Here is a 12,486-nt window from a genome sequence, read left to right on the forward strand (position 1 = left end):
TGGTTCCATGCACCTTTGTAAAATTAGCTCCCTATGAAAATAAAACTAATTTCCATATTTCATGGCTGAGATTAACATTGATGTTTTCTCATATATAAAATACTCCAACTCTTAAATCTATTGAATTGCTTCAAATTTAGCCAACTCTTCTACCTCATGGGTTACCAAAAACCTGTAGGAATCATACATAGCGTAAAAATCTTCTATTGCTTAATTCCTAGAGCAAGTTCAAAATTCGTTGGCTTTTTCATCCTATAAAAATTAAATAGCCTCTTCGAAACTTGGCATAAGTATTCACCGCTCCTCCTACTCTAGATTTTCTTTTGGACTTGATTAATCTTTTAACTTATCAATTTTGTCGTTCTCCGAGTCTTTTGCTTCTCTTGCTTTGTATCCTCATCTTCAAACCAGTCTTGCTCCTCACTCATATTCTTTGGAAATCCTAGAACTAGAACCCATTAATTGAGCAAACTTGATATCAAATCCCTTTGATATATATCATCAAAGTTTAAGCAAACACTTGCAAAATGATCACAAACTTTCTTTGACTTCTCTACGTTCTTCCTTGGATCTCAGCATCCACTTTTTTCTTGCTTTTGCATTATCTAGAGCGCCTGTCGGCATCATTCCATCCAAAATATCATATAATAAATTGTATCTCAAGTTTGACTTGACAATAGAAATCCAATAAAAATAACTGATCATCCTCAACTTAAGAAGTGGGATGGCAACAATAAAATCGACCCTTATAGAAGTGCTAATAATTGTCATCACAATTCAAATATCAAATCACAAATAGAATCCACACATTTGCACTAAGGTACAACAAATTACTTGAATTCTAAAACTCATAAACACAAGACTCACCATCATTGAAACTCCTAGCTCTGATACCATATAAAGTGGCTTGATCGTTAAAGAAAAGAACGAGCCTAGCCAATATACAAAAGTAAATTTGCAATAGTAATGTTGAAGATAGAACTAAAATAAAACTTTACTAATATGAAACTTATAGAACTAAGCCAAGCCAATTCTCTTAGCTTCTACTCTCTTGCACCAATGGACATCCAATGCACAGCATTAAAGGATGCCAGACATGGGCACACTAATGCTCTTTCCTCTGATACCCCAAGGGAACACTCTTTCCATGAAAATGTGGATCCATGCACAATTTTTTTTATATCTAAGGGTTTGTTTGGTTCGCGAAAAGCATTTTTTCTCCTATAAATATGATTTCTGGAAAGCAGATTCATAGGAATAGAATGCCTGAAAAAGTACTTTTGGCATATTTGGTTGACAATGAAAAAGTGACAGATTTACAGAGTGCTTATGTTTGGTTGACCATCCACTTTTTTGGAAAAGTTATGTATAATTCCTATTATATCCTTAATAAAAATTAAGTCTTTAATGCCTCTTTATTGCTGAAGGGTCTTTTTGGAAAAAAAATAAAAATGGAGTGATTCTCGACTCATGGGAAAGTAACTTTTTCATGTTTTTCATAGGAAAGATTTTTTCATGAAATGTAGGAATCATATTACCATGGGAATACAACTTTTTCATCTCTCTCCTTTGAAAACTCCAACCAAACAAGAGGCATCTCATTATTTTCTCATTGACCATACTTTCCCTTGTTCTTTTCCCGCGAACCAAACGAGCCCTAAAGCTCATCAAAAACCTACTGCTACTAGGAAACTAGTTATAAAGTGATTCTAATATCATTCTTTTAAAAAATAAAAATAAGAATATAAGAAAGGATTTTACGACGTTAATATGAAGACAAAGTTTCCCGGCCCACCTTTCCCTAGTGGGCCGGAAAAACGTCTCTTACAAATACCTGTGAGTGGTATCCTCACCAGAGGCGGTCAAGATATCCCAAAGCTTCATTGCGCCTAGGGCTACAGCCTTTGCGGCCTCTTTGGCTCCTCTCAGGAATCTCTCTCTCTCCCCTCCCACACCCCTGCATCCCCCCCGGCGGTTCCTTGGCAATGGAGCCAGCCGAAGAGGCCGAGGGAGGGGCGCCTCAAGGAGAGCTCCAGGGAGATCCAACTGAGAGAAAGCGGGAGTCTTTGGAGGAGATGCTCTCGAGGCACAGGTAGTTAACAACGAAAAGTCGTGACCATTTTCTCTGTTTTTGTATTTGTTTGTTTTGGTTCTGTGTTTTAGATTGCTTATTTACTTGGTTTAATTCAATTCATGGGTTTTCTCTGGTTTTTGGGAGGACAGATAATAGTTGTTGGAAGCCTATTTGCTTCTTTATTGGAAATCTAATCTGTTTTACTGATTGGTTGCTTTCTCTCTGGGCTTTGTGTAATGATTGTATTAATAAAAAATGTTTTTTTGGAAGCATTACAAGTGGGTCCGGTTCTTTTTTCATTACGAGATTATCTTAAGATGCTTATGTTTTTTGTTTTTTAAATAATTCAGACGTTTATTTGCTTTCTTGTCTATTATTTTGACGGTGGTTAGTGGGTTAAAAATTTTAATTAATAGATGAATATATTACATTATGCTTTTTGTGAACAGTGCTTTCTGTAAGAAGTTTATGTAAGTAGGTTCTCTTGGTGGATGTTTTTGTGTTGCATCTTGCATAGTCTGTGTTCTCGTTCTCATGATGAGTTGATTTGTCTGCAAAACCTTGATGGTGCTTGAGAAGTTTGTAATGAATTACTGCTAGTATCATGATGCAGTGCAAGTTTGGCATGAAGTTTTCAAAATACGATCAGATTGATTTTCATATAAGATTGAATCATAGTTCTGAATATCAAGGGTACCTCTATAGCATATACATTGTACCTTAGGGATGAATGCAAGTCCTTGTATCAAATATGTCGTCTTTGTTATCTTTGAGACTAGTCTAAGGGACCCTATAGGCATCACAAATATCTCTCCCACATAGTTGCCTTGTTCAGGAATCTGGCACTGATTTAAATGATTGGTGAGCTGGTCATATTCTCCAAGTTTGATGGGATAAGGCTTCTTGGTTTGATGATTAGAATTAAATTTGAGTTGATAAAACAGTTGATTTAGTAAGTCACTGATGCTTATCTCACTGATATTCTTAAAGAGAATACAATTTAGGTTAAATGTTTGAAATTCTTACAAATGTAATGCCGGTTATTTACATATTATCAACATCTAGGATGGAAATATGTAGGTGCTGTATATGGACATATACTGATTGATTTATGAAAAATCATGGGAGAACCACTAGTAATTTGATGAGTAATTGCATTTGATGATTTCTGGAATGTGAGAAAAGGCTAGATGATTGGAGGAGTATGATAGTGGTTCTTTAATATTGTATTAGGATACTGATGTAGGATGGACCTTGAGTTTGTAAGATCAAAGGATTATCTAAGATTTCGGAATATACTTCATTGCCTGAGCATTCTCTTGATCTAAAAAATAGAAATGCTACTTTAAGGGACTTTGGTCATTTCAACTTTCCAAGAGGTTTATATGTTTACATGTTGTCATATGTTTGGGGCTGGACTCAACTGGATTTCATTCATTTTTCATGGCAAGATTTTAGGTAATAGTATGTAGATTAGATGTCCATGTTTTTGTCTGTTGGTAGTCTACATAAACTTCCATGAAGAAAATTTTAGGCAAACTTTGATTTGATTTGACAATATTAAATTTATCATGATAAATCTCACCTGTTCCTCTTCTCTTCTCTGTTTTCTTTTCTATTAGTTTTACTTCTGCATTTTGCATAAATTTGTTCTTCCCTTTCCATGACACTTGGGTCAAGGATTGGCACTTTTAGTTGATGATCTGTATTCATAATTTTTCAAAATTCCTAGAAAGAAGTGTTGTACAATTCTTTTGCCTATTCTTCAAGCGAACACAAATTGGAATATATCAATAGTTCTATTCTGTTAAAATAGATGGCAAGGCATATAAATTTTGAAATCACACTGTTGATTTTGATTTGAAGTTCTTGAACATGTATAAGATAAATTTCAAAGGCCTGCATGCTTCTATGTCTGAAATCATATCACAACTTTATATCACACTATTAATAGATTTTGTGGTCCACTTGATAGTAGGTAAGGGAGCTCTTGAACAATTAATTCTGTGCATTTTAAGATAGTGCAGATCATGATCAACCATATGAATCCTTCATCTAAAATGCACATAATTGATTATTTAATTTTAGACCTATAAAATTGAAGCCTCCATCCTGTTGAAATGAGAGTAGCTTCTCTCCCTTTGTTTCTCTTTCATTTGGTTATACTTCAGTGAGGTCAGCCAGATTCAAGTCAAATGAAATTCAAAGATGGTTCCAACATTGAAACACGGCACACGCATTGGTTGGTGTCTTGAATGTCAAAACTGTATAGAAACCAAAATTCAGATATATTGGAGACTTCTTGTGCATGCAGTTATCCCAAAGTGAATGGTACAAATAGAGCTAGCAAATTAGAAAGCGTTGAACAAATTGAGAATTCAATCCACTAATCATGATATAGGCATCTACGTGCAAACCAAATTCCAACTATTTGGTTTCATCTAATCGATAAATCAAACGAAAGCATTATAAAAGCCATCAGAACTGCTGATTTTAGGATCAATTAATGCATAAAGGGTGTCCAAACATGTAATTTTTGGCTTCTAGCTAATATAGCCATTGTAGTTATCATCCAACAGTTTTTAGATTTTTCATTTGAAATTTTGTCCATTTTCAGTCGCAGAATTATATCTGCAAGGATGTTTGCAACAATTTTTAGTCACAGAATTATATCTGCACTACAAGTTCCATTTTCAATTTAATTGCATCTACATATTTCAAATTCCATAACGTTAAATTGGAGTTTGGATGAGCATTATTCAAGTAACATATGATTTGGGGTTCCTTGATGAGACATGTCTTTTAAAATTATTAGAAATGCAAAATAGGTTTATATAGGGCCTATTTGGTACTTTTTTTTCTTATTTCTTTTTTTTAAAAAAAAACAAAAACATGGAATCCAATGCAAAAAACATGTTTAGTTACCTTGTTTCTGTTTTAAACAACTTTTATTATTTCTGGAAAAAGAGAGTGAAAAATTTTTACTTCTATTTTTTTTTAAAAATGGGTTTTCACCCTTCTCGCCCTCAACCCCGTTGCCCCCACTCAATCACACCAGCTCCTTGGGCCTTACCGGCTATCTCGCCGCCCAATGTCAAGCTATCCCTCATCCCCAACTGTGTTGCCGGCCCCATCATCACTTGTCCTCTGTCGCTCTCTCGACTACCTCTCCACCCGATGTCGAGCTTTCCCTTATCGTCGACCATGTTGCCAGCCCCATCCTCCCTCTCTATCCCTTATCATCAGCCCTCATTTTGTGTGTGTGTGTATGTATATGTATATGTATGTGTATATATATATATATAGATTGGACCAAACATGTTTTCTGTTGTCAGAAATCTAGAAAGAAAATAGAAATAGAATTTCTGTTTTCAGATTTTTTTTAATAAAAAAAGTGACAATAATGCCAAATGCAGCCATAGTGTAAGTTACTATGGCCTGTAAGTGTTGGTGGATTGCTTTATTTAGTTGTAAATTAATTTAGTGTTGTTGTTAATTTTCCCAAATCAATCATTTAGTATATCTTTCTTAGGATTCGTGATATTGCCAAACAGTAAGTTCATCTCCAAGATATTGATGAATATATTCAAAAATATGGTTAATTTTTAGTTTTTCTTTTTTTTTTCTATGTATACATATGGTATATGTACATGTGTGTTGGATTTTGTGCTTTTGTTGCTACCTCTAGCTTTAGGGTTTATTCAACAATGGTGTTTTTGGCTAAAATCAACTTTTCATCCTCTTTCCTGAACATATGATCTAAAATCACATTGTTACTATTTGTATATCTAGTTGACAAGGAGTTATCTATGTTACTGTATGAGTTCTCCCTGCCTTATGGACAACGATCATAATTTCCTATGCTTAAAGCAAATATATGTGTTATTGTTGTTTGTGAATAATCTTTTTGGACAACCATGCTCAACCAAGAAATAGATGCGATGTTCAAACAGCGTGACATAATGCCTGGCATTTTACTGATTGAAAGGAGAGTTTATTTTTTTATTTTTGATCAGATCCACTGACTTTCTTAGTTCAAACAAATCTAAGGGCGAAGGTGTTCTTGTTGTTGTCATAGAATAATGTTTTCTGGCATGTTAACTCAGCATTTTAGTGTTTTCTTGGTATCTATTTTGGTATAGACATGCTGACTAATATGGTTTTTAATTATAGAAATCTTTAGGTAGATTAGCAGTTATTGTTTTTGTGATTTTCATATGAAAAAGATTGGACTTTGATTGTTTTTAATACCTTGGTGGATTGTTGTTTTATAATTTCTCTCTTCTTCCTATATTTCCTTCCTTTTTTTTTTGCTGGTTTTCTCATTCATCACCAATATAGTCTACTTATTGTGCTTTGTCACTCTGACAAGAAAACACTTCCTTTGTTGTTTGATTAGGTGGTCAGACTACAAGATTGAGATCATATTATAATATCAATTATATAACTAAGACATCTAGCTGGATCCTAAGTATTGCCATCCTCGTCATTGTGATTTTTATGTTGGATAATAACAACTTAGGGTTAATTGGCAAGCCCGAAATATTACAAGACTTAAGTGCCACACAGTTTCTGCCACAATAAAGAGGCTGCATTTTGATACCTATCCCTGGCATAAAACATCACAGTGATATGCTATTGTACAAGTTGATAAAGTTTGTTATGTGGCTGGACTGCAATTTAAAAATGAAGAAATCTTTATAAAGTACATTATTTCATTCAGGTGGGTTTGCTTCCTTATTTTTAATGTTGTAAACCTTTTTGGTCTCTTCTAAGCTTTTTTTTCATTATGTTTATTTGTTTGATCCAATATAAGTTGATTTATGTTGGTTTGTGACTAAGAATTCTTTAAACTATAGTAGATATTCAGTGTCACTTTTGTACACTAATGTTGCAAGTCTAATATGATTCCAATGCTAGAAGGATCAAGATATTTTTTGGATGTTTGGACAATAGTAGATGCAATAAAAAAAAAAGCAAATTAAAAGATTTGACCATATCATCTCAGCATGCGGTCACCGTCTTTTTGGAACTTCATATATCTCTCATGTCAGTGCTTGCCACTATCTAGCATAATATGATATGATGCACAATGCCATGCCAACCCCAAGTTTCCAAGGGCATAATATGCGATGAACTACTGCTAAAAGCTTTAACTGTAAATGGATTAAATGCAATAGGAATTTGTGAGACGGTTTTTTACAGCTGATGTTATTTGGAATCCTTATCGGGTCCATATATCTTGATATCTGGCTTCATACGGCATCAATCTTGAACCTGCATTCTGAATCTCCTTCAGAAAATAATGCACACATTTGATTGTACGTTCAAGCAATCACCATCATTCATACTGGAATGAACTGTATTTAAATGAAACTGGATCCAGCCGTGTAGATGAAGGTAAATAGAAGGAAGTACGAAAGGGCCAGAGGAAGGAAAAACTTTTAAAATTAATAAGGTAGTTGAAATAGATATTCATGAATTAGATCTCATGCCCATTTCATTCTCAGAAGAAAAACACAATAGAAAAGTTGAGTTAAAGCATAAAAATAGACCAGATGAGGGTGGAAATGACAGGAAGAACAAGTAAACAATGACTATATGCCAAACATGAATAAAATGATGGTCACTGCCTGATACCCATTCTTACAGAGATTGTTTGGTTTAAACTGAACCAAATGAAATAGGAATATTATGTTGGTCAAGAAATATTACTGAGGACATGAAGGATTAGTTTTGGTATGAGGATAGATGTGTTTATGTGAGCCTAAAGCTAATTCATATACTGGATATTTCTCTAAGGAATATCAGATGAGTTGAAAAAGAATTAGAAATCTCATTATGGAAGGAACAGAGAAAATGAAAACAATTTGGAGGACATAAAATGACTTATTAGTATCACTTATCACATTGCTACCTGTTTCTATGTTATTTGAAATGCCAACTTGAATGGCTGAAATGGGTTGCTGGAATTATGAATATATTTCCTTTTTGTCTGTTACGAATTGTGACAGGATTTTAAGCCGAAGGAAAGGAAGATGAGTTAAGAAATTGATGGTGGATTACCGGTTAAGCAAGATGTGATTCTCTTCTAATATGGATTTTTAAAGGAAAAAAGAGGGGTTATATGGTGGTTTATGGCCTATTACTGCTCCTAATTCTAATGAAGCTGACTAAAGAGTGCTTATTCCTTCCCTTACAGATTTGGTGGGCAGATTGATTAACATTGCTAAACAAGCCATCGAGAAGGGGTGCCCTGTAGTTAATTCTTACTGTCCCATGGGCTACTTTATTAAGTTAGATTCTGATAGAAGATTCCTTTGTCCAGTTGAGCAGTCTCGCTAAATGGATTAGAGGGACTGATTAGCTAGACAAAAGGGTGGGCGATTTACACAGGAACCTTGATGCCACAGTTAACTATCAATTTGTAATATGTGAGATTGTCTCGCAGCTTCTGTGCTTCAACATTTGTGAGTTAGAGAATGGATTCCACATTCATGAGCTTGCCACCGATTACTTTGATTGCTCTCCATTGTGAAAATTGTGTTTGCATCTGCCTATAAATTTCTCTTAATGCTCTATTGAAATTACTCTATTATGCATAATCCCGAACTAATTGAGATTCATGGGGCATAAGGCATATTCTTCCTTTTGGGGTGCACAGCTAAAGAATATTCAAGTTGTCATAAGGGCATTTGATCGCACGAGATTGTAACAGTACAAGTGTGATCTCCTATTATGTTCACATTTCATTTTACAGTATCGAATTGAATCCTCACTGTGTGGCAGCTAGTATTCAAATGTCAGATGGCAAAGAAAGGTGATAACTGTATCACTAAAAAATGTTTTAGATTGTATCTGAACCTTTGGAATTTGGATGCTAATAATGACAGCTTGAAATTTATTTTGATTTTATAACATCATTCAAATTTGGCAGGCACACATTTTAATAAGGGTGGGGAGAATGGTGTAGTGACTCACCTCTTAGCAAGGATGGTGAGGGTAGACTGTTTTTCTTTTTTTACTGTAATGAGGGCAAACTGTCTGTTAATGAGGTTGCTAACAAGGACGGTAAATGCAGATATAGTCAAGAGATGCTCAAGTTTTTCTATTTAGGAAAATCAACACCTCTAAGGCAAGTAATGGAAATATTTTAAAAAAAAGAGAAGCAAAAATCTCCTTTGGTTCCTTAGATTCTAGCAACAAGCTATACACGTACTTTTCCAAATGAAAACTGCTAAATGAAGAGTCCTCTGACATTGGACTTGACATCAAGAAAGAAACCTGCCAAATCTACCCACGTCATGATGTTTGTTTAATAGTAGCTTGTTTCTCAACATCAGCAAACCATCTAAACCCCTAAGCTCTGATGGGAACATTTCTGCTTTGCTCTTGACTGTTTGTCTTTTTCAGTATTCCCTTGATGTATTTTCATATCATTGCCCATCCTGTATAAGTCATGTTACACTGAAAGTTCATGTTACATGCTTCATAAATGATTATAGAGAGACATCAAATTTTTACTGCACAGGATTTTAAGGATACATGAATCACGTCATCTTTTCTGAATTTGTTTAAACTTTAAACTTTCATTTAACTAAAGTATCTGGTTCTTTTCTTCATTTCAGCTTTTTTCCTGCCAAAATTAATGGACTTCCCAACTGCATGAAGACTGTAAGAGTAGTGAAAGCAGTCATAAGCATCAACACCTTATTACAATGTTCAGATTTTCATGGAACAAACTTCTAAAAATCTGTTAAGATCTTTGACTTGTCTCCCTTGAAATATGCTAAAACCTGTGCTGCAGGAAATTGCTAAGTCTAGTAGATTAGTGATCCGACAGAAACTTCTTGCGGATTCCTTGCATTGTAGTTCAGATCAAAAGGTTTTTCTTGTTCAGGGGATGAATGTGTCAACATTGAGATGTCAATTTTTGTTCACAAGAGTGGAAATAGTTGAAAAGAATTTTGGATGGATCATGTATATGCTTGTTTCTAGAATATGGATGTAATAAAATTGTGTTTATCTCATATGTTTTCATTTTTAGTTAGATTGACAAATCTCTTTGGATTATGAAGTTGTTCTCTTACTTGTTAAGTCCAAATATTTCTGTTTTTACAGGCAAGAAATCGCCAAACTTCAAAACAAAGAAATGAATCTCAAAAAAGCAGCCGCTAAAGGCAGCAAAGCTGAACAGAAAGCCAAGAAGAAGCAAGTAGAGGATGAGATATCTCGATTGTTATCCCAACTTAAAGCTAAGCACTCAGAGGAACTTGCTTCGTTAGGCTACAAAACCACTGACAGCTCAGAGAAGGGCAGTCTAGATAGTTTGGTAAAAGCTATAGCTGGTGTTTCTGTCACTAATCACAGTGAATCCACAAAGCCCAGCAAGGGAGCAAGGAGGCGTGGGAGAAGAGCTCAAGAAGCAGCAGCTAGAGAGCAGAGGATACAGGAAGAACAAAGTAACATCATTAGCGATCGTATGATTGAAAATGAGAGTTTGGAGAGAAAGCTAGAGCCTCTTGGGTTGACAATTAAGGAGATCAAACCAGATGGTCATTGTTTATACCGAGCTGTTGAAGACCAATTATCACTCCACTCCAGAAATATCTCACAGTATAATTACCAAGAGCTCCGAGAAATGGCTGCTAATTACATGAGAGAACATGCATCAGACTTTCTCCCATTTTTCCTATCAGACAGTAAGATCGAGATGGATTCAGATAGCTCACCCATAGAAAGATTTGAGAAGTATTGTGAAGAGGTTCGGACCACAGCAGCTTGGGGAGGACAGCTTGAGCTTGGTGCTCTTACACATTGCCTCAACAAACATATTGTGATATATGCAGGGTCTTTTCCTGATGTGGAGATGGGGAAGGAATATATATCTGATACTGGAAGTAGTGCAAGCAATTCAAGCATCTTGTTATCATACCATAGGCATGCTTATGGGCTTGGTGAGCACTACAATTCAGTGGTTCCCTACGGAAAGGGGTAACAGCAGTTTTTTTTTTTTTTTTTTTACATATCATAAACAACTTGTCAAGTTGTACAAAAACCCATCTGTGGTTTTGTTTGGAATCATTATGGTTGGTTTGATCAATTGTTCGATGTTCACCTGATCATTAAAGTCGATTAACAATCTTATAGTAACTTATTTTTTCACATTTAATAATTGCAGAAATGTGAAGCAATAGATCGGTTTATACGAGATATTTGGTAAAATATGACTCTATTTGCTCCATGAGCGTATTTCTTGATGGGTGCATTTATGCTGGATAAAGCCATCCAGATACTTATTTTTTAACATTTACATTTTCTATTCAGGAAAAATGTTTGCGAGGCTTCTTCACATACCCAACCGTGCAACTGATTGAGTTTCATGACATGTACATATAGGTTATATAGACATTTAAGATGCCGTGGCATTAAGAATTAGACATATAGATCACTTTTTAGATTTGGATTGTTAAAATTAAAGGGAAATGTTGCATAACTTGCCGAAGTATGGCAACAATTCCCCCTGTAACCACCTCCATGACTCTTCTCTGTTTACACGTGTAGTGCTAGACAAAAGATCTTCACTATTTGTCTGAACTTCTGTTGAAACCACCTCTCTGTTTTCTTAATGTCACATGTCAATGGAATGTATTTTTTTTTTTATTTTGTAGTTTTAAATTGCAGTGCTCCTGTTAGAACCTTGGAGCATCTAAGCTTGTTAACATCAGATGGTAGGTTGCAATACCAGCTGGTAGGTTTAGCTATGTTGCTGCATTAGGATGCAGTTGGATCAGGTCAGCTAGATCTTTTTTCCCCAATTATCTGTTAAAACAAAATTCTCTTACATAAAAAAAAAGTTCGACTTTCATGGATTTGCACACCCCTATAGTTGGGATGTCCAATTGATGCAGCATAGTTTTAGTTAGCAGTCTAGAGTCAGGTAGTTATATTCTTTGTCCTTCATATACTGCCTATTGCTATATTTTTAGGCATTTAATTAGTTATAATGAGTCTCTTAGGTTGTTTTGAGTTATTTTTAGTTTCTAGGGCCTGAATTCTGGTTTTTGGATGTCTATTGGACAAATGGTTGAGGTTAGAGATCAACCATGGTGTTCTTTTAGTTTTAATTTTTGCAATTAATGCTAATCAGTTCATTTGTGACTGGAATTGTTTTTAATTTTAAAGATGCTAATCAGATAAAGCATCGAAGAATGGGGAATTCCTCTTAAGTTGAAGCTAAAAGATGTGCATATCGAACCATCTTCTCTAACCGACACAAAGACGAGAAGAATGGGGAATTCCTCTTAATTTGAAGCTAAAAGATGTGCATATCGAATTGTCCTCTTTACTGAAAGAAAGATGGAAAGAAAAAGAAAGTAATGAAGTAAGGAAAAAAAAAGAAAGAGAAGTAA

General features: G+C 34.9%; 1 protein-coding gene across 2 annotated transcripts; it reads left to right on the plus strand.

Moving 5' to 3' along the window:
* The first annotated feature begins 1,869 nt into the window (after positions 1-1,869).
* Positions 1,870-11,736, plus strand: LOC103719399 (OVARIAN TUMOR DOMAIN-containing deubiquitinating enzyme 5-like). 2 transcript variants are annotated; one of them, XM_039118275.1, is made up of 4 exons: positions 1,870-2,092; positions 10,196-11,068; positions 11,256-11,293; positions 11,402-11,703. In XM_039118275.1, exons 1-3 carry the CDS (start codon positions 1,986-1,988, stop codon positions 11,269-11,271), a joined length of 996 nt encoding a protein of 331 aa, XP_038974203.1. In that variant the 5' UTR covers positions 1,870-1,985; the 3' UTR covers positions 11,272-11,293; positions 11,402-11,703. The 2 variants fall into 2 exon arrangements, with proteins under 2 accessions (XP_038974203.1, XP_026665158.2); XM_026809357.2 differs by lacking the exon at positions 11,256-11,293 and having other exon boundaries at positions 11,402-11,736.
* The last annotated feature ends 750 nt before the right edge of the window (positions 11,737-12,486 follow it).

The sequence above is a fragment of the Phoenix dactylifera genome, unplaced genomic scaffold, assembly GCF_009389715.1.
Source record: "Phoenix dactylifera cultivar Barhee BC4 unplaced genomic scaffold, palm_55x_up_171113_PBpolish2nd_filt_p 000331F, whole genome shotgun sequence".
NCBI lineage: Eukaryota > Viridiplantae > Streptophyta > Magnoliopsida > Arecales > Arecaceae > Phoenix > Phoenix dactylifera.